The following is a 26,440-nucleotide window of genomic DNA, read 5'->3' as shown; positions in this document are numbered from 1 at the left end:
TGCAACAACGACTAAGCTAAGTAGCTTTCCAACAACAACAGAATGCAACAATTTGGTCGCATTAAAAATGGAAAGTATAAAATAAATGTTTTCTATGAGCTTTTGTTGTTACAGCTGCGTTAAGCAATCGACAAGATACGAAAGTAAACAAAAATAAATGCAACATTTTAAATTCTTGCTGTTCTGCTCCACTAGGCACGCATATGCAACGCGGCGCGATTTACAAACATATGCATGTATTTTGTTTGTACTGGGCATCATTTGTGCAAGTTTGGTGTGAAATGTTGTTGCAGGCAAGTCATCGACGAAAAAGCTATGCGTCTTGCTCGACAATTTCGTTGCACAAATTTACACAACAAAGTGGTGCCTAGGGTGCCACAGTTCGCGACGATGCTGCAACTAGCCGTAGAAAAAAGTTGTTGCAACAAAAGTGTACATGCAACAGCGTGTAGCATGGGAGTACTATGCGCGAATTGTCGCCAAAACAGCTGATTTTTTGTCATTAATTGGGTTACCAAAGTTGTTGTTGTTGACGCTTTACATACATACATACAGACGTATGTACGTGCCAATGCTATAAACTTGTTGACTAAGTGTGTGGCATTCTTTGCCGAGCAAAAGCCATTAAAGAAGCGCATCAACGATGATGATGCACTTAATGAGCTGCGAAAGGCGAGCGACAGACAACACAATAACGGACTAGAGTCCATATCGCGCTGCACAGCTGGTTGACATTGAAATTCCGACAAATGTACATACATACATACATATGTACGTGTGCTTGCTGTTGTTCTTGTTAATCGTGCTATTGATTGGCGAATCTCAGACTTTTGTTTGTTTAATTGTTAGCTGTTGGTTAGTTACGTATGTATATGCAATATAGGTACTATACCAACATACATACATACATATGTATGTTCTTAAATGCATATATGAATGTGCCTGTGTGTGTGCTGTGATGCTTTGCGGCGAGGTGCCTTTATGCTTTTTGACAGCACCCCTTGCACGCTGCCAACATATAATTAATGTCTGTAGGTACATACATACTTATGTCTGCCTGCTTGTATGCACATATCTTATGATGATTTTTGTTTTTGTTGTAGTTTTTGTTGCGCTTGCATTATTGTGGTCACTGAACTGGCAACCGCAAAGTGTGTGCAACACAGCTTAGCAGCATTAAAACGCTTGAGTTAAGAATGGGTTCGTGGCATGCACATACATACATCTATACATACATATGTGTGTATGTATGAACATGTTTGTTTATATACGCAAAAGTGTATTGCACTCACGCCCATAATTGCCATGTACCTTAAACGCTTTGGCCGCAATGCATTGTTGACAGCAAGTGCGTCTATGGGTCAGAGACAAATAGTTGGGAATTCCCTGGCAACCTTTGCTGCTATTAAATTAATGCTTTTAAAGCAATAAAAGGCAGCGAAATTTGTAAGGTATTGTTGTGTGTGTGCGTGCACGATAGAGGTATGACGTCACTTTGCTCTTATAAAATGTGTGCTTGCTGACCTAATTTTTAAAGGCAAATTGGACGTGATTACATAGATATGTGTATATAATAACTGTAGATATTAGTTTTAGCAGCAATTAGTAGTATTAATTTTGTTATTAAAACTGCTAAATTCTTTTATACGTTTCAGCACTGCTCTTTTGTCGAACATTTGACGTGCGAAAGCAACAACAGAGTTAGCAAAGTGAAATTTAACATTTTGCAGCATATGTACTCTGTTTATGCTAACAATTCGATTATACCAGCTTATGCGAGTTATACCAGTTGCTTGTTCGATTCGCTTTACTTCAAATACAAGCGAAAGTTATACTTTAAATTATACGTTTATGCTAACTATTTCATTATACCAGTTTAAGCGAGTTATACCAGTTATCTGTTCGATTCGCCACACTTCAAATTTAGTCGATTTAAGCGCTACTAATGTAAATAGTTTTAATTTTATCAGAGTAAGAGAGTTATACCAGTGGTTTTTTCGTGGAACGACACTTCACATTTGGTTGAATCCAGCGCAATCGAAGTAAATTTAAATTTTATAATTAGTTTATCTCTTAATAAAATCACAGCTTAAAAAAAATTACTTTTTGTACTCACAAATACCGTTAGAAGCATTTAACCTTTATCAGAAAAATATTTAAAAATAGTATTTTCACAGTTTTTGTCCATAAAATACAATAAAACTAACTTCTTACTAACCAGCAATGCCTAATGTCTGCATGCATAAATAAAATATTTTCTAAAAATTTCGTAGTCCCCAGCATATTGTAAGGTTGATATTTTTGGACAACTTCATTGCAAACGTCTGAAAATAGCGCCTACATAGCAAAGCATGGGCAAAGGAAGCGCACCAAAATAGCACAAACAGCAAATTTACAGTACCCAATACAAGCATATAGCCTTTAACAAAAGCACACACTCATATATGTACATACATACTTAAATTTGTATTTGTGTTGAAAATCAGCCAAAGCGTATATCATACATTTTGCATTTCGGGAATTTTTGCTTGAAAATTCGTCGAACAATTTTCCTCGTTCATAGTACTCATTAACGCATTGTCGCATGCAAACATCCTAATTACAGCCGAAGATTGAGAAATAACCGTTAAAACACATTTACGAAATGGCTGTAAATGCACAGCGACGCATGAAGGACACGTAGATCCTATTGCTCTAACTATCGGCGATCTAACCAGGTACCTGTACCAAATACATAGAATGCTGTGTGACCAACAGAGGTAGAGGCGCATAAAGGCCATTTGACCAAGTGACTGAGATACACACATGCATACATACATAAGTACATATGTATGCTGCAAGTCATAGGAAAAGCAGCCGTGTATATCTGTAGGCAGGGTTGCTGTGTGTTCCGTTTGGCGGAAAAAGTTATTGTAATTGAATTTCTGTTAAAGGACATGTACATTAATGTAAATGCTCTTTTTTGTTCGCAGTAAAGTAATATCCATGGTTGTGAGAAGCAGAAAAGTGGCAAGGCAATAACGCTTTTGTGCGTACAAGACGTGCATTTTCTATGTTTTTGCTGTTGCTTTTGTACTTTTCGCCAACAAAGGTGCGGATTATTGGGTGCGTGTGTATTTCCATAATAAAAAAAAACCGTTAGGATTCTGTTTTCTTCTAAGGCGTCTCAGGTAAAAATAATTATGAGTAGTTCTGCATGGAAACATTTTTTTGGATGTTCATTTCAAAGTTAATGTGGTTTTTATTTTTTTTATATTGTTTTTGAGTTTATAGATTTCATATTTTTTAAATTTTTATTTTTAATTTAATTTTTTGGTTTTCATTTAAAAGTAAATTTTGTTTGTCTTCTTTTGAGTTTAGAGTTTGTATTTTATTGTTTACATACATACAAATGTACATTTTATATTTTTGAAAATTTTTAGATTTATTTTTTTTATTTTTCTATTTTTATTTTTCTATTTTTATTTTTTTTATTTTTCTATTCATACATACATACATATGTATGTACTTATAAATTTGTTTTTAATTTTATTGTTTTTATTTTATTGTTTAAGTTTTAAATTTTTTATTAATATTTTTGTATTTCTTCTAATTTTTTTTATTTTTATATATTCCTATGTACATACGTGCATATGCACATACATATACATACATATATAGAAATAAATTTGTGTTTAATTTTCGTTGTCTTCTTTTAAGTTTAGAGTTTGTATTTAATTGTGTTTTTCAATTTTTTTTATATTGTTTATTTTTGCCTTTTGAATTTTTATGCATACATATACATACATACATATGCACATTTTGCTTTTAATTTTTTTTTAGTTTTTAGTTTTTATCTTATTGCATAAGTTTTATATATATTTTTATAACATTTTTATATTTTTTAATTTTTTTAAATTTTAAATTTGTTTTTTAATTTTTTATACGCACATACATATGTACATATGTTTGTACATATGCATGTATAATTTTTCGTTTTTATTTTATTATACAAATTTTATAATTTTAAAAATATTTTTTTATACAAGTATGTATGTATGTACATATGTACATATATATTTTTTACAAGGTTATATATTCATATATTGTTTTCTATTTATTTCTGACAATTTTTTCTTTAAATTTTTTTCGCATAAACACAGAAAAAAATTATTCATTTTGTTGCTGAGCGTAGATACAAAGGCTTAGTGCAATTTTTAGTGATAAGATATCAAGATATCAGCAACTAGCAATTTTAGGCGATCGCCAATGATTAGCTGCTTACTAGAGACATGAGTTATTTACTAACTACAACATACATATGTATGTACGTATGTATACTCACATCCTCATACAATTGTCTATGAGTCTGCTTCGGTAAATATGTGTTTGTACCGCCCGCTGGTACTTTCTTTTGTAATGCTGTATTATTATTTGCCATCGTCATTGCGGCATTATACTGTATTATTTTAGTACTCTGCTCCAACGCCTACGCAGCCGAGCAGAAGCGCTTATCAATCGTTTGCCGTACGCGCTACAGTCAGTTGTGATAAGCGGCTAAAAGGCAGTCCTACGTACACAACGTACACATACACACACACACACACATACATATATATTATTTTTTGTATTTTTATATTCGTTGTAGACATATTTTTGTACCCACATACGCTTACTTAGAGGCGAAACAAGTGTTTGCATAGCGTTCGATGACGTCAATCGCTGCTTTTCATTCGCCACACTACAGCGTTTACGTTCTTCATACACATACATATGTATATACGTATAGATGTACATACATACATATGTATGCATATACTAAGTAGACTGATTCGTTGTGCGCAAAAAGCAGCGATTTAAACATTTTAAACGTTAAATTTAAAAAGCAAAAATAAACAAAAGTAGCGCGAATTCGCCGTTATATTTGATGTGGAAGAATTATTTTAAAATTTTTGCAAGCATACAATAGCATATACACATGTACATATGTATGTATGTAAATAGTATATACAAATCTATATACATATGTACATATGTTAATATATTGGAAATGTGAACTTTTCAAGCGAAATTAGCCGTTATTTTGGCGCTTTCTTTGGACATTTAAGACTAGCTATTGACTTTTTTTTTATTATTTGTGCTTAATTTAGAAAAAAATATTAGAACTCGTGTAAAAATATGCGGTCTTGAGAATTTTAGCGTAAAAGCTGTAAATGTGCGCATAATTTTTGATGATGATTTAGATGACTAATTTTTTTTTGATAAAATTATGAAATTTTGAGGTTAGAAAATTCAAAAAAATGTATTTTCAGAAGTCCAAATACACATTTTCTACTTCTGTCATTAAAAAATCGCATTTAATTTATAATTACTCGAAAAATTAAGCATTTTTTAGATTAGAAAATTTAGAAAAGGAGTATTCAAAAACTCCAAACACACATTTTTTACTTCTATAAATAAATTCCATTAAATTCAAAAATATGTATATTCCAGCGCGTATTCACAAAGCATTGCTTGCTTATCTCTCGCTTATGACTTCCTAGATCAAAAGCATAACAGCTAGCGCACAAAGTCTAATTTGAGCAAGCCTAGAACGCTGCTAATTAACAGCATGAACGCAAAAGTGGCGATCGCTCGCTTACTCGCGCTGCTAATCATTTGAAAGAAGCGCTGGCTTGATCATACAAACTTTCTATATTTTCTTTTTCGACATTGCATTTAGAAATCTTTTCGCCCAAACAGCGTTCGCCAAGTGTAATGTAGCGCCATTAGCCGCACAGCTGTGTTGTTGGGCTGGCCGCTGGCACATCATTAAAGCTGCAACAGCGCAGCACCGACTTTTCTCACAGCCAAATGCGACAATGCCAGTGTACACTGCGAGAAAACGCTAATTTTTGTTACTGTGGCATGCAACAGCAATTGGTGTACAACAGGCAAAATTCAAGACCCAAAAAAATGTTCAATGAAAATGCCGTCAGTCACATGCCTTGCCAACCGACTGGTGCGTGCAACTATCGGTGATTTCGCTTGCAATTTCCCAACACTGCTGCAGCAACGGCAACTAAACGTTTGCCTCCACCACAAGTTTTGGTGCCATCAGTGCTGATGTTCGATCGCACCAGCACCAGCACAGCACAGCACAGAAATTGCAAGTACGACGTACTGCTTAGCAGTTGCTGTGGCCGCTTGGCGCGTTTGATGGCCGTTGGAGCGGTTGTCCAATCGTTCAAAACGACCGATTTAATGTGCATATTCGGGCAAACTTTCAGCCAGACACACACACATGCATATATAGTATACGGTTGTGTGAATTCATTACGTTCGTTGCTCGCATCGCAGCGCTGTTGTTGTTACTGTTGCTGCCATGATTTTTTGTTATTTCGTGTTTTTGTTGTTTTTGTTGCCGCCGTCATGTCAGCTTTATCAAGGCATTCACTTCTCACAAGCACACAAACACACCTATATATGCACGTACATAACTACACACACATATGTACATACATAAACAAATGCACACGCTCGTATTCACATTCCCATTTCGCCTTGCTTTTGCGCTCCATCTATCATTGCATTCCCTGCTGGCCGCCATCGCCTCAGCATACCATCACCTACATTTATTATAGCGCACAACGACACACACACACACACATGCATGCATGCAAACACACATTTTATATTTGCCCTCGTCGTTCGCTTCGCTACATTCATCGTTCGTTCGTACGTTCGTTTGTTCGATCTCTCCGTAGCGCGCTGGCGTGTTTTTGAACCCTCCTCACTCAGTTCCCTGCATACTCAAATTTTCACATACACACACTCACACATGCATGTGTTTGCTATATTGTTCATACAATATAGATTCCGCCATTCCCTCGCTTCGCTGTCGTTCGGTCGATTCAACATTACTGCCGCCACCACCATTAGCAGCGTTCGAAATACCAAAATGTACATATGTAAGTGCAAGTGTGTGTGTGAGTGTATTTATATGTCATATGTATGTATGTAAATGTGTGTTTTTGTTGGCTGCGATTCATGTTGCCTGACGACTCGGTCTGTGTGCCTGGCCGTTTGCAAGTCGGTCGCTCGGATCGACGGCCGTTTCTGCTTTGTCTCATGGCAAACACAAAATACTCACATACAAAAATAACAATAAAAGTATAAATTATACAGGGTGTAAGCAGTTGAAAATCGCACTGAAGTAATATTCGGTGTAGAGGAAATTGTGCGATAGTCTTGCTATCAGTGGAGTTTCGAAACAGAAAATTGTCATGGCTTGAAAGCCTACGTTTCTAGATCAATGTTATTGAACCCTTTTTGTAGTTGTGGGCAAATTTTGGCGCATTCAAAGTGACCGCTAGTGGTGTCAGTTCGACTTTGTTACCGTTTATTGTGCCACATTTAATAAATATTTTTTTTTTTTAAGTTCGAAAAAATATTTTTAAAAATGTTGCATCTCGGGTAAGTGTAATATGAGACACTTATTTGTATCTCTTTTAATATTAATGTTATTATTTTAACAACTAACCTCAAATTTCAGTTTTCAAAGTGGCAAATTTTGCATTTTTGTTTCAAAATACGTACCTGCAAAAAAAGAAACAATTAATTATTTAGTTTAAATTATAAAAAATGAAGTTAAGTAACAGGTAAATAATTTTTTTTTTTTAATTTTATAAGCATTTGAAGTCCAAAAATGGTAATATTGAAAAATTTTAAAGTTTTTCGAAAATAAATAAAGTTTTAAAAATTGTTCCGAAATAGTAAGTCATTGAACTAATTTATAGCATTATTTTACATGACTCAAATTTTTAAATATAAATCTTTTAAAACTTATTTTCGAAAATATGTATTTCAGAAAACTTTTATATATTAAATATATTATTCATTCTTTAACTATATTTATTATGTATAAAAATTATATTTTATTATTTATTTAAATTTTTATTTTTTTTCGAAAACATTTTTTAAGTCAAAATTCTCAAAAATTTATAAAAGTAATAATTTTTAAATTATTTTTATATTTATATTTAAAATTTAATTTTGAAAAAAAAATTATTTTCTAAACTCTAAAAATAAAATAATATTTCTAAAAGATCCCCGAAAAACAGGCTGTATGCCAGCAAAATTATTACACTATGGAATACAGCTTAAATTTACGGAGTATTTCCACATCCAATGTTGCTGACTGGCATTAAAACCGAATGGAAACAGGCAACAACAGCAGAAACAACTTATGCAGTCAGCAGTATGTATGCATGTGTTGGTGCTGTTGTTGCGCTGTATACCGTCGACGGCAGCAGCAACCAAATGGAATGCCATCAAAAGCGGCAACAACAATAAAAACAACAACTACATAAACAACGATATCACCGACATCATGATCAACAACACACACACACACACACATTCATGCTTATATAAGTGTGTATGTGCATACGTCCCAGCAAGTCAGCCAGGCAGTCCAATAAGTTGGCGAACGAGTCGAGCTGCGGCGGCAATCAGGCAGCCAGCAAGCGAGCAAATTAACAAAAAGAAAACGAGCACAATGTACCGAGCGCAAACTACGGCACCGCACCAACAGCCAGTCAACCAAACCAAGCCAGGCAGGCAACCAACCGACCGACCAACCAGCCAACAACAACCACTATATGTAGCAATAACAATGAGCGGAGCAGAGAGCTGTAGCTGCTACGTATATACATATACATATGTACGTGTAACACAAAGAACACCAGTGTGCCGAATACATACGAAGTACAGTCGTCGCAGTGGAGATAAAAATAAAGTGCCAAGCAAGCAAGAGTATTAGCAGTGCAGGGTTGTAATGGTGATGTGAAGTGTTCAGCCACAATACCGGTGAATTGAAATGATGAGGAAAGAGTGACTGCTTTTAGGTTGTGTAGCGGTGCGGTCGGGTGTGCTATATACACATGCTGGTGTATTTTATATGGCAAGGCAAATGCGACGAGGGTTTAGAGTACACTCAGCTTGATTGTATGGAATATCTATCTGTACAACGAAGCTATATTTTGTTTGCTAGCTGGCTGACTGGCTACGTAGTTGCCATCGAAAGAAAGAAAGATTTTTATGTGTGTTGGGGGAAAAATGTGCCAGGCGATGGCAAAATGACAGTGCGTTGTAGCTGAATAAAATTTTCCGTTGTTGTTGGCGTGTGATGAGTGAAGGGAAATGAAAAAATTAAACTCAGGCGGTGCCTGTGTTGTGCTGCAGTGCGCTACACCAGCGACAGGGTGTTATGAATGCATGAAAAGCGCTATGGAAACATTAAAAATTAATAAATATAGAATTCTAATTTTTTAATGTAAATTTTGAAACGAAATTCATAAAATAAAAATTATTATTATTTATTATTTTTAGCTTCTATTATAAGTTTAAAGTGCTTTCTGCGCTCGCTAACACCCTACATTTTTAGTAGCACACATTAAATATTGTAAAATACAGCCCGTCACCGCACTGGCTAAATGCAAGATCTTCAACCTGGCTTAAACGAAGTTTTTTCTCTCAAGCCTTTTGTGTTTGCGTTTTTAAACGCTGAAAACCATGAAAATTTAAAAGTTGTGAAAATCGGGTATATGAAATGAAAACCAAAAATGCAACATACAAACTATTTATCAACATATTGCAACGTGGTGTTGGTTATCCACAGCGCGTCTGGATCAGTGTTATTGCACTAACCAAACCAATCGTACTTCGCGCGCACAATTTTATATGTTCCAATGACATTGTGGTAGAAAATATAATGGCAACACCATTTTTATGCTGGTTTCACATTTGTTATTCATCGCTATGACCGTAACTGTTGTTGTTATTGCATGTCGCTGTCACAATCTGAGTGTGTTAAAAATTAAATTAAAATTAAATTTCACCTAACGTTGTTGAAAGCTGTCAGAGTATAACTCTTTATGTTATGCTAGCTCATTTCGTCTGAGAACTTAAAAGTAATTTGTGTAACAACCTTTTAAGTACAAATTTGAACAATTTTACTGTGCGCTCTTTATTTGAATTTAATTAATTTCGAAACTTTTAACACAAAAAAAAAACATTCGAATTTTTGAGCCAGAGATAGTATCAAACTACAAGCCAAGCCGTAGTTGGTGGTCGAACAGTTTTATTTTGGACCCTCATCGGAATAACGGCGGTTCGAAAACTTTTAGAACTATTTTTTAGTACTATTTTTAGTACATACAAGTGTGTACTAAACACTTTTTTGGTTAAAAATTTTTTAGAACTATTTTTTAGTACTATTTTTAGTACATAAAAGGATGTACTAAAAACTTTTTGCAAACATTTTAACAATAAACAATTCCTAAACAAAAGATTTGTACTAAAATTTTTTTCCAGATGGAAATATAGTTTTAGTACTATGTACTGCAAGCGCTCAGAAATGTTGAAAAATATCTATATAAAAGCACTGAAAGTACTGAAATATGTACATATATAAAAAAAGAATAAAAGTACTGCAAGTACTAAAAAAAGTTTGAAAAAATTATAAATATGTATTATATATTTATTGTGGGCAATTTTTGATAGACATACGAATACATGTACTAAAATCTACTTTCTGCTTATTTTTAACAACAAATATTTTAAATACAAAAAATTTGTACTAAAATTATTTTTAAATGAACTTTTTTTTAGTACCATGTACAGCAAGTACTAAAAAATAAAATAAAAAAATTACTGCAAGTACTAAAACATGTTGCACATTTTTTAAATGTACAATTTCTTGTGAACAAAGGAACCAAATTTTTGATAGTAACAAAAAATTCTGGAACATTAAATGCTATTTTTGAACCACTCATTTAAGTCCCCTAAAAATTTCAGATATTCAAGCTGCTTAGAACTCGTGCGGCACTATGCCTCCGCATCAACATTTGTCTAACTCTATTAATTCCATGTACCTAACGCTTTCCATTCGCCACCAAACACAGTCTAACCAACATTCAATCAAGCGTGGCTCGCAGCCGTGGTTACTGCACTACACAACAGCGCCACAATGACTAAAGTTCGATTTAGTGTGCGATTTTCAAATATTGCCCACGCACACAGAAAAGCAGTTGCACGAGGAAAAAAGCGAGTTTTATTAAAGCGCAAGAAAAATCTCATTTCAAAATCCGCCCACTGGCGTTTGTTGCGCCTCGCAGCGTCGTGACATTTTCACCTCACCACACAGTTCACCTCAGCGCGTGTTTTTGCCTTTTAAGCTGCTTGCGACGGCATACCAATACATGCAGCAATGTATAAAAAATGTTTATTTCTATATGCATGTGTATGTGTATGTAAAATATGGGTATGTGTGAGTGTGTGTGCAATTTTATGCTGTTGGCAATTCCGTGCACGTCGTTGCTGTTTAACCGTTATCCAAACGCCAGCGCAAGTGGCAGACACAACTAGGCACACCAACAAACAAACACTTATCTACATATATGTATATGTATGTATGTACATGCCTGTGTTTGCATACATGTATACATGTGTGTGTGAGTATGTGATTCTGCGTTGCCATGGTGAAAAGTTGTATTTTCGTGCCACATTCGCCCACTATTCAACTGCGCCAACAACAATCAGCCGCGCCACTAACTAATTCACCACCCAACAACAACCCCACCGCTACGCCATACCGTCACGCAATGGCCAACGCCTGCTACAGTCCAAACACTCTTGCCACTTTTATAAATTTTATGAAGCTGGCATTATTATAATATTATAACTTTATGCAAATGCACACAACTACATGCACACACATGCAAGTATATGTGCGTGTATTTGCTTGTATGTGCCAGCGTGCCTGTGTGCTGGTGTATCCTGCGCTGGAAAGTATGCCAGCTTTTGTGCTTGTGTGTGCGCGTGTGTTTGTAATTTATAATAATGGGTTGCCATATCGTCGCTTTTTGTTTGTAGTTGTGTAATTTGTTATAAAAAGCGCTCAACTTCCCTTACCACCACACACACCACAACGCCCGCTACCCTTGCCACCGGCGCCACATAGTGTATATGTATAAACTTTGCTGTTGTTATTGCTGTTGCTGCCTTATTTCATTATATTCTACGCTTTCTCCCTTTGCGTTTCATGCTTTGTGACGCTTTTGTTACACTCATTCAGCACGTTGTAGTTGTTGTTGTTATAAAATAGAACCACATTGTGGCGGTGTGGCATGGCTTGAGGGGGGACGTGCATTATAAAAAGGGTATGGCGTTGCAAGTGGGCTGCCATCATTGTGAGTATTCATATCATTGTATGTGTGTGTGTGTGTTATTGTGTAGGCCACGACGGCGTTGGTAGAAAGCCAACGAAGGTTGCTGCCCTCGCCATGTTCGCAATCAATTGTTTGTTGTATGTACATGTACATATATATGTTTGTGTTGGCCATACTTGCATATATAACTGTATATATGCACATACGTATTTATAGCAGCGCAAGGATATCTGAATTTGAGCACAAACCCACTTGCCGCTCAAACGAGCACGCCTCGTTGCGAGTTCGTTGCATACGAACACTACTCACTGCTAGTCGTCGTCAGTTTGTCGGTTGTCGGCATGTTTACTCTCTCTCTACAAGCCTTGCTCGTTCTTTCAACGTTATATAAGTATATATGTATGTATGTATCTAATGCGTTCGCTGGTATGTTTTTGGATACCATATGGGGGCTTGTGAGACTTTTAAGACACATTTCGTGGGTTTATTTCATAAATTATGGGAAAAAAGATACACTTTTTAGAATTAAATCCAGTTTTAGATATTTAGTACTTGAATTAATATTTTTTTTAATTTTTAAAAATATGAAATAACAGATTGCGTAACATATTTCACCAATTAGTACTAAATTAGTGCTAGAAACCAAAAATGTTGTACTAAAACTAATAATATGGTACTAAAGTTGTGCTAAAATCCAAATATTTGGTACTAAAACTAAAAATTTGTTACGAAATATAAAAACTATTAATAGAAATCTCATCGTTTATTAATTTGCGTTAAACTTTAATTAAACTAAGCCGTACTAATTAAGTACTAAAAATATAGTACTAAAAATCTAACTAAGTACTAAAAAAATCCAGCAATTATTGAGCATATAAACTAATTCCATTGTACCAAATAATTTTTTAACAAAAGCTATGAAAATTTTGTACTAAAATTTCTTGGCCAATACTAGAAAGTACTAAAATTAGTTAGTTACAAACACCGAAAGAAATGCAGTATTTAAAAATATGAATAGCCTTCAAAATTTCTTACAAGCCCCCACTAAATATCAAACGTGAAGTCAGTACGTCTAAATGACCGTCAAGCCGAACCGAACGCCCTACAGGCAGCCGAAAGGCTCAAAATCAACAACAGTTGCATGAGCACTTTGCCGATGTGGACGTTGGTGATGGCGATGCCAGCACAGTTCAGGGATATTGTTAATGGTTACATGCATGCACACATACTTGCATATAAATACATTTACATATATATTTATTTATAATAAGGCGACGGCGTGGTAGGTGACGAAGCAGTGAGCTGTATAACAGAGTATTATATGTATATATGTAGATAGTGGGTGGCAATAAGGTTGACAACTGTATGCTCAAAATCCATATATATTACATAGCATACAGTATATAAAGTGATATAGATGTACATAATACACATACATATACATACAAACCATGTACATGCATAAAGTATATAAAGTGTATTTGTTTTGGTTGTGCGTAATGAAAATGGCAAGCACATACAAGCAAGTAGCGATACCAGCAGCAACAACAACAACAACAAGAACGATGAACGTAAAACCGACAATAAAGTAGAGTATAAAATAAAGAAGGCGCATTTGTGTGTGCGCGTGTGCGTACGTATAATGAAATTGGGTGAAATATGTGGCAACAAAACGAAACAAAAGCAAAATAAAATATAAAAAGGGAAAAAACGTCAAAAAAAGTAGAGCTGCAACGACAACAGCAATGAATGCTGACATAATAAAAACTCACCAAAGGCGCCCACAGTTCGCCACACACAACAGCAGCGTTAGACAGCGTAGTCACGCCGGCAAGCGTTAGCAATGAGAGGCGGCAGCAAGAAAATTTCGAACTCAACTCAATGCGAAGCTGCCACTTAACAGTAAAGTTATTATGGTTATATTTTCGGTTGATAGCGAAAAACTGAAATAATAACAACTACAACAACATATACATATGTGGTGGCTTCATTTTATAGACAAATGTGGGTGGCATATTTTAGTTGTTGTCATAGTCATCATAATCAGCAGCAGCAACTGTAAAATAAGCCGAAAAAGCAAAGGAATTGCCATAGCGTGTAGGGTGTACAGTGCGTATGATGAATTTAATTTACTTTAATGCAACGAAATGTATGTTACTCATACGCAGCGGTGGCCGCTGGTCGTGCGGGCGAATTGCTGTTGTCGCTGTTGTTGCTGGGCGCCAGTAAATGATGGTCAATATGTACATATGTATATACATGTGTAGGCAGCTGTCGGTTAGCCCGAGTCCAGCCGCACCTTGCTCTGTGTGTGTATGACAGTGTGCGTTGCGCGGTTTGTTTGTGGGTGGCTGCCAGCTTTATCAGCTGTATGCTGTTAAAGCGTCAATTTTTTTCGGTGCATGTCATTATTTTAATTGCACGCTTTTTACGCCGGTTTTTGTTCTATATATTCGCGTTTAAATGTTCTGCTACGCACATAAGTATATACTATGTATACAATATATTGAAGCAAACGTGCTTTAATTTTTTTAAGTAATTATTTTTGCATTTTTTGCAACGCTTTACTTTACCTAGCTTGTATAATCTTCAATTTGTTTTATATCTGATTTTCCTTACCGTTTTGCGTTTGTATTATATTCAATACATTTTCAATTTTATAATGCTGTCATCGGTTTTCCAATACATACTCTCCTTATTTTCCGTCACTAAATGTCAGTAATGAGTCAATTTTATAAAAAAATTGGCGTTCTATTTTAAATCTGTGACCACTTCCGCGTATGAAATATATTTAAAATTTGTTTTTATAAAAATCGTTTGCTAGTGGTAGTACAACAAAATCTTATAAATGCCTGACTGTATGGAAATTCGTCATAATTTACGTAGCGTGTTTGTATTTTGCTCTGAGCAAATTAATATTAAGTTGTGTAGTCAAATAGTTTGCATATGTGTTTGTGTATTTGTTTAGATGACTTTCAAAACTGCTCATTACCCATGAAAGCTGGTGCTGTATTTGTGTAAATAGTGCGAACAATTGTGCTTTAGTCGCATTTAATTATAGAAATGTTTATATTTAATATATAAAATATATTCGTGATTTTTATATTTCATAAATTTGGTTTTTTAATAAAAATATTTAATACGCGCTTAAATAAAATTATATCTTTTTAGTTTTAATTTTTTTATTTTACTATTTCATTTCATTTTGATTTTTTACAAATTTATTTTTAACTTATTTTTAACTATTTTTTTAAATTGTTTTTTTTAATTATTTTTAAATTAATTTTATTTTTATTGTTATTTTTATATATTATAAATCTTATATTTTTATTCAGTTGTAATCTTTTTAAATCAAATTTTATTGTTTTTTTAATGTAAATTTTTTTAAAGTTTTTATTTATTTCTTTTTTGGTTTTGCCATTTAATTTAATTTTTCTTGTCAAATTTATTTTTAATTTTTTAATTTAATTTTAATTGTAATTTTTAATTAATGTTAAACTTTTTTTATTTTTCTAAATGTATTTTATTTTTATATTTAATAAATTTTATATTTTTAATCATATATTACGTGACTACATAAAATTAATTTTGTTTGTTTTGCAATTTAATTTAAAATTATTTTTTCAAAATTATTCCTATTTTGTATTAAGTTTTTGTTTTTTTTTGTTTTAATTTTGAACATGTAACTATTTTATTTTTATTTTTACTTTTATATTTTATAAATTCTATATTTTTATTCAATATAAATATTTAATATACGATTATATAAAATTTATTTTTTTATTTAACTATTTAATTTCAATATTTTTCTCAAAACTATTTTTTTTATATTTTTAGTTTTTAACATGTATTTTATTTATATTTTTTGATTTTATAAATTTTATGTATTTACTCAGAATAAATATTGAATATACGCTTATTCAAATGTTATATTGTTTTACTTTTTAGATACAAATATTTGTTTAATTTTGATATTATTTCGTTTTGTATGAGTTTTTTAATGCATTTTATATGTTTCTTTAATTTTTAATTTTTTTTATAACTTTCAATTTTTTTTTTTAATTTAAATTTTTTGTTGAATTTGTTTTATTTTATCTTTATTATATTTTTTTGATTATTATTTTTAATTTTTATGTTTTGCTTGCACATCTGTCACATATAAAAAATATATTTATTTTTACTTTCAGCTCACTTTAATCATTCAAAAAAATCCTGATTAAGTGGCAATCGTGATTAGAACTCCCCAAATGCGACATGTGACTTTCCCACTTCACCAGCAAATATAATATATGGGTCAAAAATGCAAGCTTTATAATATATACATACATACTTACAAACATAACTCACATGGTAGCTCATAAAGCTCCCAAAAACCCCCAGCACGTATTCATTAAAGCAACAAGTTATAAATTTTAACCGCATTTATAGCGGAAATCGCCACCACCAACCGCATAATCGACAAGCGCGTAAGCACTGAGAGTCGACAAGAGCAAAGCCCTTGCTCCATAGAAGCGGCAAATTGGCAGAAGAGGCGCGCACCGCCCGCAACGTATCAATGAAGCAGACGAAAACCATTAATAAGAGGCAAGCAATGTGCACACGATTACTTTTTTGACAAGTGAAATGGGCAGCAGCAAGAAAAGCTTGAAAAAGGATGAAAGGCAAATGTGCAAATAACTGTCTGCACACACACGTATGTATATACATTTATACTATGTAAAGGGGTGTAAGTAGCGTCGCTGTTTACAAGGAAAACGTGAAAAAGTGGCAAAGTGGCGAAATGGCGAAATTTAAAATCAGCTGTTTACGTGAGGCAGCAACGACGGGCGTCGAAAATGAGTGCAGCTCACGCGACGCACCATTGAGCAAAGAAGAAAGTGTGTAAGAGTTTTCAAGAGTAAGTACGCAAGCTGTGTGGCATGTAGTAGTAATTAAATTGTAATATAACGGTAAATATTGCAGAGCAGACATGCTGAGATGATGAAGCGCGTTGCAGCACAGGACATTTTATGAGAGTTGGTGGACATTTAAGCAAGTTTTCGGATTTGTTGCAAGCACATTATATGTTGCAAGATATTTTTGAAAAGAAAAATGACCATTCCCATTATACAGACTATGTAGAAGAGCTAATATAAGACAAATAAGTGCTGTAATACTCATTATGTGCATTTACAAGTGCTTATGTGGCACGTAAAATAACAGTTATCATGCTACAAAGTGTGGAAAGGCAAGCCGATAGGGGTTTGTTAAACACCATGCACACAATTCGCATATGAGCAACATAAATTGATATAATAGCAACAGAAAAACAACAACAAATGTTCTCCACAACTTAGCAAACAACAGGTTAGAGCCCAGCTAGTTGTTAAACACGCCGCGAACGATTTTAGTTGAGTGGCAGCGCTGCTTTAACTTGCTACCGTTACATTTTTTGTGTGCATATGTGTAAGCAACCTGGACTTCTGCCGTTACTCGCGTCGTGGCGCGCCAAATTTCGGACGACGATACGCGCAAACTTTCAACTCTTTTGTCGTTAAACGACGACGAAATGCCGACGCATGCAGCACATATGCTTATGTATGTAGTTACAACTGACATTGTTGTTAAAATCGAAGCAGCAACGAACGAACCCAACGTGTGCGCCAACCAACCACCCACCCACTTCATGTTGCACGTACTTATGCTGGGGCACCTCGCTCGAGAGCTCGTGGTCTCGTCGCCGCTGAAATATATGCGAAACACAAGCAACAAAAACAACAGCTACTTGCAACAGCGCTGTTGTAGTGCGTGCAACATGCTTGTTGAATACGTTCTGCACACACATACTCAGAAAATCGAAATTTACAACTCGCCGCTTGGTCGCATGTCCATACATAGAAAATTTGCTATAATTGATGTCGTAGCGTTTGTTGCGCTTCGAGTTTAACCCACATCATAGAGTACATGAAACTCAGGCATGCATTTGTTCGCTCGTTAGCCGTTTGGTCTTGAGTTGGCCGTCTTGTTTGGTCGTTGGTTGGCTAACAACTGAACCGGCGCGCCAACATTTAACGCTATTTATGAATAAATATCACACAGCATCCCATACACCACCAGTGGCACAGTGGCAGCAGCAGCCGCCGCCGTCGTCGTCGTTATCATCGTCGCCTCTCACAAGATGTTGCAAAAGTGCGCGCACTCAGCAGAGTAATTGCTATAACAGCGGCAATAGCTGGTTAATGGGTTGTTGTTGTTGTTGGTGGTGGTGGTGGTGGTGATGGTGTATTGGTGGTAGGCAATGCAGCGGCAACATTAAAAGGCGCTAGTTGACTGCTGGCTGCGGGTTTTGGGATTTATGCCATTATTGGCAGCATGCAAAACAGCAGCGACGGTGGCTGCCTTTAGGCACTGTGCGCCACTTGTCCGTATGTACATATGTATGTATCTTGTTGTTGCCGCAAATGAAAATGAGCACGATTTTTGTGGCATGTTAAGTAGGGGTAAGGATAACAGCAGTCGCAGCATGCCGCTAACTGTGCGCTTTTGTTGCTGTTGTGTCTCCTTTCATTTTTTTCCACATTATGGGAATGCCCGTCTGCGCTTTAGTTTGCATTTTCCGGTTACTTTTGCCATTTATGTTTATTTGTTTATTGCCGCTTGACCACCTGATTGCTAGCGCTGCGCTTTGAGGCGTGTTTTTTATTTTATTTGTTGTCTTATCACTGCGCGCCGCGCATTAAAGGTTGCAATTTAACAGCACGCTGCGTTGACCTATTGCTGCTGGTCTATATTCTCAGCATGATTATTGTTTTTGTGGTGGTTTGTTGCATAAATTGGTTGGCCGAGCTTTAGCTGAGTTGTCGCAGTGTTGCTTTAAGCGCGCATTCCATGTGTGGCTAGCGCTCACAGTTAATCTTTAGGTTGTTGCCGCTGGCGCGCTGATAAGGCAGGTGCAAGCGCTGTGGATGGCGCGCTATTGTTGTGTGTGTGGCGCGCTATTGTTGTTGTGGCAGGAAAACTACGCGCAAGTATAAGAAATCATATTATGAGATTTCAGCGCACATCATTTTTACTCTTTCATATTTCAGTATGACTTATCCACTATTGGCGCGCAATGAAAGCGAAAGCCAAAGCCAAACAATTAACAATAGGAATGATGACAAACCAAAATGTGTGTCTGCATGTCTCACATATATATGTATATATACATATATCTTAATGTTCCGCAAGTCACAATATGATTTTGTAATTATTATGACGCTGAGTAAACAGCGCGGCGGCACAAACAACAACTAACACTAAACCGCCGCGGTCAAAGCAATGAATGAACGGAAGCAGTTTTAATGCGTGACGCGACGGCAGCAAGAGATGTTTGCGTTTGTTATTGGACAAAAGAGAAAAAATATGGCCGAGTTTTAAGTTGTCGGATGTTAAGCGCGCCGCAATCTGGCTGATGTGCGGATGATGTCGACGTTGCTGCGCGGCGCGTCGCTGCGCTAGCGTTTGAGGCGACTGCGCGCACTGTTAACGATTAGTGGCTTTAAAGGTAAATGATTAAAAAGCGCACATACACATGCATGCGTACGTGCATAAAAAGCGCTAAGCACTCACTCACAATAGAAGCGTGCGCGTGTGCTTTTGAGCAGAAGTAATTAATGTCGTTGGAAATGTTCGGTATTTGTTTATTGCTTGAATGGTGGAGGAAATTATTGGCTGGCTAGCTGTTTATGCTTGTTTGCTTTGTTGTTGTAACATTTTTGTGTTTTTTTTTCGTGCGCGTGAAAGAACTGCAAAAAGATAAACAAGTGGCGTGTGTTGAAAATTTGCCGAGCAAAACAAAGAATGTGAAGAAATTCAAAACAGCCGACGTTTGGAGCAACAACAACAACAACAGGCAAATAATAACGACAACAAAGGTCATGCCGTAATTACCAAAATAAGTGCGCGGCTTTATATAAATGTTATGAAAAAAGTTGGCGCTGCCGGCGTGCAACGTTGCTTGCCACATAAAGGCAGCAGCAAAGCATGAGCAGCAGTTATGTCTGTGTGTATGTAAAATATAGCTAAGAAAGCACAAACTGCAAACGTAAAATTGACAGCACGGACACAGACGCGCGTTCTTGCAACGTTGAATGAGTGCGGCAGCATTACCGCTTGCATGAATCAGCGCTAAAGGGCAGTGAGGCAGAAAAAAACCTAAGAACAGCACGTGCAGCATAACTATCTGAGTGTTTGGAATTGACTTGTTACACCGTTACTTTGGTGTGGTAAAAGCGGTTCATGCAACACCTGTGTTTTTGCTGTTTTAGCGCACTTGTTGCACGCAGGCAAATGCTTATATGCTTGCACATACATATGTATGTTTCAATAATACCATAACAATGTTGCTTGATTTTTTAGATATTTTTGCGTAAAGGATGTTTTGGTATTAAAAAATAATGAAAATAAAATAAATTTATTAAAAAAAATATATAAAATATAGAAATAAACAGCGGAAAACGCGCTTAACGGAAATAAAAAGTTCACGCCAACTTTTCTAAGATTGTATGTGCGGAGCAGCGTAATGTTGCACGCACGTCAGCCGGCTTGTATGCTTTGTTTGTTGCTCGCAGCAGCAGCCAAGAAAGGAAGGAAGTTTGCCACACAACAATGCAAGTTTTGCCAACTTTTCCGCATTGCAAGCCACATACATACACAGCTACACTTGCAACTTGGCGTTGTTTATGTTTCTTCAACGTTCGCGTTTATACTTTCCACTCTTCTAAGTAACTTGTCATGGACTCGCTGCTGACGTACGCTTATTTGCTACGCAGAAAACCCACAATAACAACAAATAATGTGTTTAGGTGATTTATTTGTGCATAAAGAATGCAGCATGCAACCTTGCAACACGTGCTGTGACGTTAAAGCAAAACCAACAAACGCTGTTGCGCCTCGAATGCGCACAGATGTCTGTCTGCTGGCCCGTAGGCAGCCGCCGACAAGTGCGATGCACAATAATATATTACTATCTATATGATAACTATATACATATACAAGTATATATACGTATGTTGGCGCAAACGATTGTCACACAGCTATTTTATTCGCAAGCGTCAATAAGGACTTGCTCGCTGAAACATTTGCTTGCCACACGTGCCCCTCTGTTTTGTTCTAAGCATGCGCCAACAGCTACTCAAACAAACATAGGTGTGCATATGTGTGCTGTATGCATGCATTTGCATCCTAACGGCACACATTCACTCATCAGCTGCGGGGAGGCACAGCGTCGACCTCGTTGCCTGCATGTTGCAACGACTTACGGCATACTTGTGGCTGCGTAAAGCGCCACTTTACACGTTAAGCGACTCACCGCCAGGATGCTGTTGCGCTAACAACAAAAACAATAACAATAACAACATGTCACAAATGCCAATCGCAGCCAGACATATGTTTGTTGTTGTGTTGCTTTGGTGATAGGGCTCGGAAATTGGCGTAACCACATGTTGGATTTGCAGTTGGTCGGTTGCACGTAGGTTTAACTTGTAGTTTGGCGCTATCAGCTCAGGTCAGTGATACCGTTATGCTTCAAAATGCGTTTAGTTATGCATGTGTTGTTGTTATTGCAGCATAAATTTGCAACACTTGCTTTGGTACTGGTCTTGTGTCTGCACTTATGTGAGCGAAGGACATGCAAGGATATTGAATGTGTGCAAATTAATAACTTATAATTGCCGGATAGGCATGGGTTAATAACACTTGGTGCTGCACTAGCTGGAGAGTAAAACGATATACATAAATTGCGCGCAGTATAGTTGAATTACACACGAAGAATGTGGTTAGTTGCTCAAAGTCATATTTTTTGACTTAAGCAGTTTAGATTTTTAAAGCTTTACACAGTTATCAAAATAAAGATAACTAGCGGTCGTTTTCTTAATATCTGCTTAGCAGCTATCTAACCGTTAAATTGTGGTTAAAGCAGGTGCCTTAACGAAAGAAGTAGTTTTGGTTATCTGTCAGTTTGATGGCGGTTAAATAAAAGGTGATTTACCGAAACAAGCTGTTTTGGTTATATATCGGTTAGGTTGTGTTTAAAAAAGTAGTAACCAAAACAAGTAAACCAGACAAACTGACAAATGATTGCTCACCAGACATTCAGAAAACGGCTCTAAATTGTTAAAGAATACATAACTGCTGCACTTGGCTTTGAAATAGTGTGCTCTAAATAGCTAAAAACTTGTAAGAAGTTTGAGATACTAGTTAAGTCCTCCTTTTATAATTTTAAGATACTTATTGATGGTTTTTGAAAAACGATATTTTTTTAAACTCTTCTACACACTACTACTATCACTAATATTTTATTTGCCCAACTTATTATCTTCCCATTAAATTATATTTTATTAAATAATTTTCCATTTGCGAGTTTTTCATTCATGATTACTTTTCTTTTCTCTGAATTTTCCTTATTGAAACAGTAGTCTTTATTAAGAATCCGCAAAACCACAAATTACTCACTTATTCAATCCGCAGCCAGATTCACATTCATCGACTTTCGATATTCTTTGTTCCGGCGTGTGTCATGACTGTGACTTTCTAGATTTATTCGTGTTATTTTTACTTATGAATAACGCATAGTCGTTGAATACAGGGTGTAGCTGTCAATTTTAAAAAATATCTAAAGAATTTGCAGCATCATGAGACGTGAAAAAATACTCACGAGTTTGAGTAAAGAAATTTATTTCAGAAAAACTGTTGACGTGAAAAAAATACTCACGAATTTGGGGTAGAGAAATTTTTCCAAAAAACTTGAAGTATGCAGAAGTGCTGACTTTGCTAAACATTTATAGTGCTGCTCAAATTTTACAGACTTTTTGTTAAGCAAATAAGCCTGTAACTTAGACCTTATGAGTATATTTGTAAAATTACAAAGAATTAAAATGGGACGAATGCTAGTAAAGGTGAATAATATTACAAGGAACAGTTTATAATATTTATTGAATCGTTAAAATTGCCTTTGCAATCGAAAATTCGCATCTCCTTGTTTTTCAAATATAAAAGTTGTTCTTAAGTTTTGAAAATCCATACATTCCATAACAAAAGCATTAAGAAAAATACTCCTTTCATTTTTAGACCAAAATAGCTTAGACGAAACAGGTGAAAATGAATACAAACAGTTTTCGGAAAATATGATTGAATCGTATGCTATATTTGAAAATAACTAAAGAACGGTTACGCGTTGGCTTCCGATTCATTTTTGAAAATAGTATAGATCAATTTTGAGTGATTATCGAATTATTTTCGAAATTCCTCCTTTCATTTTTATACCAAAGTAGCTTAGACAAGATCTTCATTTTCGAACATAGTATAGATCATATGATTTTCGTATTGCATAGAGTATCAAGCAGGCTTGAATTGAAAACTAATGCGTTCAGTTTCCGAAAAACATGATCGCGTTCAATACTAAACTGGCTTGTTGCTTTCGGATGTATATAGAAAAGTGATAAATCTTAATTTCGAATTATTTTTGAATTCATGCACTCTTCAAATGAAGTAGGCTGAGCAATATTATTTAAAATTTTACATATTTTAGTTTATTTTATGCAAATAAATTTTAAATATTTTTCAAAAAATTCAAAATTTTGAAATGATATAAAATTTTCTTATCGAAAATGAGTACTGCTTAATTTCGAATTCGCTGAATATGTATAGAGTATGTAAATTGCAGCAATTTTGCCACAATATAACTCTCAAATAATTTTATATAGAACTTTACATTGCTTATTACAATTATTTTATAAAATGATATATGCAATTTTTAATTAACATTTTTGATAAAAACTCAACATTTCTAAAAGTTGCTAATAATTTTTAAACATTTAACGATAATTAAAAATATTTTTTTTTGGGGGGTTACAGGTTTAATTTCGCTGGGAAATATATTATTTACAAAACTATAATTTTCAAAAATACTTTTCCAAAACTCAAAATATATTAAAAAAGACAAATAAAAAAAATTTTACTTGAAAATATATTATTTAGAAGACTCTAACTTTCAAAAATACTTTCTCAAACTCGAAAGATATTAAAAAAAAATTATATAAAAAAAATATTTTTACTTAAAAATATATTATTTACAAGATATAACTTTCAAAAATTCGTTTTTAAAACCCGAAAAAGGCAAATATAAATAAATTTTACTTGGAAATATAATATTAACAAGACTGTAACTTTCAAAACCACTTTTTCAATGCGAGCCTTTTACAAGTTTTATAATTTTAATTTTTTAATACTCAATATTACTTCTCCTCGTACTAACTAAACGCTAAAATAAATCATAATCCTCCCCAGCGCTCACTGACTTGCTGCGCCCAAACAGCAAGCGCTATTCCCCTGCACTAATCACAAGCCAATTTGCTGTCAATACAATTATAATGTTAGTTTTGAAATTTGAGCGAAATGAAATTTTTCAAAAACTCACCTCAGTGCACATTATTGTTTGAAGATAATAAAATATACAGTTGCCACTGTTTCCTCTTAGAGTATACTCCAATTGGTTGCTGCTGTCCTTTAGCTACGTGTGCGCTTGTTGCTTTTATTGGGCACAAATCATAAACCGACAATTTGAAGTTATGATTTTTTTGCAGCTTCTTCCAAAATAATTGTGCGCTTCTTTAGCTTTAGGCGTTTTGCTCTAATACTTTTTGTTGCTGTGCTGTAAATATTGTGTGTTGAGTGCTCACAAAATGTTTTTGCAAAACAGTTTTGTTGCTGCTACTAGTTCTAATAGTTGTGTTTACTAGGGTGCGTATGCCTACTTTTGGTACGCACGCTGCTATAACACTTGCTTATTGGCGCTGTGCTAACTTGTCACTTGTTAGTGCTGCCAGTTGTTGTTGTTGCTGCACTTGTGCGTGGTTTTGCGCGCTTATTGTATTTGCCACAAGAGGTGCTGGCTTGCTGCTGCCGCTCTGTTTACACCACTCAATGCGGAAATCTGCTGATTGTTGTGCATATGTCACACACACATACACACATACATGCATACACAGAGACGTTAAGATGCTGCAACAACTTTGGAATTTGCACTGTTTCTCTACTAGTTGCTGCTGTTGTTGTTGTAGCTACTGCTGCTTTTTCGGCAAATGTCAATGTGTTGTTGGTAGTGTTTTATTGCTTTTATTGCTAGTTGGTTACACTTGACTTTGGTTTACTGGCTCAAGCGGTGTTGTTTGTTGCAGAGCGCGCGTTTTTCGCGGCAATTGTTGTTGTCTGTCGAATTTAATTTTTGTACAAAATGCACTAGTTTCTTATAGTAATACTTTTGTGGTATTTACTTTTAATTTTTACAAATGTTATATTTGCACAGTACGTTGTTGTCACTGGTTTGCTGTGTTTTATTTTGTGCGGCAAACTTTAAATATTTTTTTTTGATTTATTTCTGCTTGAGTATTCACTTGTCTTCCTCAAAATGCCACAACTCGCAGTCACATTTCATACAAATTTCCAAAAATGTCACTTTTCAACTGTTACTCTTTGTTGTAGTTTTGTTTTCGAAAATATTTTCTATTTCAATTTTTGTTGCATACAACATTTCTTTTTCATATTCGTTCACATTTGCTATACACTTTGTTATGTTTTGCTTACTTGCTTGAAACAAATGATTTTTCGGCAAAATATTTTTTATACGTTTATTTGTTGTATAGCTGCTTATTAGTAATATTTATATTTATATTTGTTTAGTGGAAACAATCACGTACGCGCGTTTTTTTGGAATGAAAAATATACGCGCGTTGTCATTACCCTATTGACAGCTACTAGCTAGGCTAATGTGTCGGCGGCGCTACTATAGTGTTTAGCTTTACACAAAAATATGATTTCTTCTTTTCGACGAGACTACGACGAAACGAGCTAGCTAGCGAACGAACGTACGTGCGTGCGAGCGACGTTGTACCTTAGTCTACCATGCTAAAATCACAAATAATCTGGCAAACCGAAAGATACGTTCACCAGAGGCACACAGTAGAAACGTTCGAAAATGTGTTGGCTGCGTCGACTGCGCTGCCGACAGTCATCGTACATATAACGTTGCTTCGTCGGCGCTGTCGTCGTCGTCATCAACAAAGTCTAGTTGCTTGTGTGTGTGCTATGTGTTGTTGCTTAAGCCACATAGCGCACTCGACAATGGTACACTTACACACACATACACCAGCAAGCATTCAGATATGCACGCACACACCCATCCATACCAATAGCGCGTTTGTGTCGCTGCAGCGGTGACTCGTTTCCTCACT

The 26,440-nt window shown here is 35.3% G+C and overlaps 1 protein-coding gene across 1 annotated transcript in view; it reads right to left on the bottom strand.

Annotated features, from left to right (window-relative positions):
• LOC120769344 overlaps positions 1-26,099 on the bottom strand; it is a 40,810-nt gene extending 14,711 nt beyond the window's left edge. Inside the window, exon 1 of the mRNA XM_040096308.1 lies at positions 24,628-26,099. Coding sequence (XP_039952242.1) covers positions 24,628-24,639 — 12 coding nt within the window. The 5' untranslated portion in view covers positions 24,640-26,099. The remainder of the gene's footprint in view (positions 1-24,627) is intronic.
• Positions 26,100-26,440: the final 341 nt, after the last annotated feature.

The sequence above is a fragment of the Bactrocera tryoni genome, chromosome 1 (assembly GCF_016617805.1).
Source record: "Bactrocera tryoni isolate S06 chromosome 1, CSIRO_BtryS06_freeze2, whole genome shotgun sequence".
In the NCBI taxonomy this organism is placed as follows: domain Eukaryota; kingdom Metazoa; phylum Arthropoda; class Insecta; order Diptera; family Tephritidae; genus Bactrocera; species Bactrocera tryoni.
The sequence above is the reverse complement of the archived record's forward strand: the minus strand, read 5'-3'. Positions and strand labels throughout refer to the sequence as shown.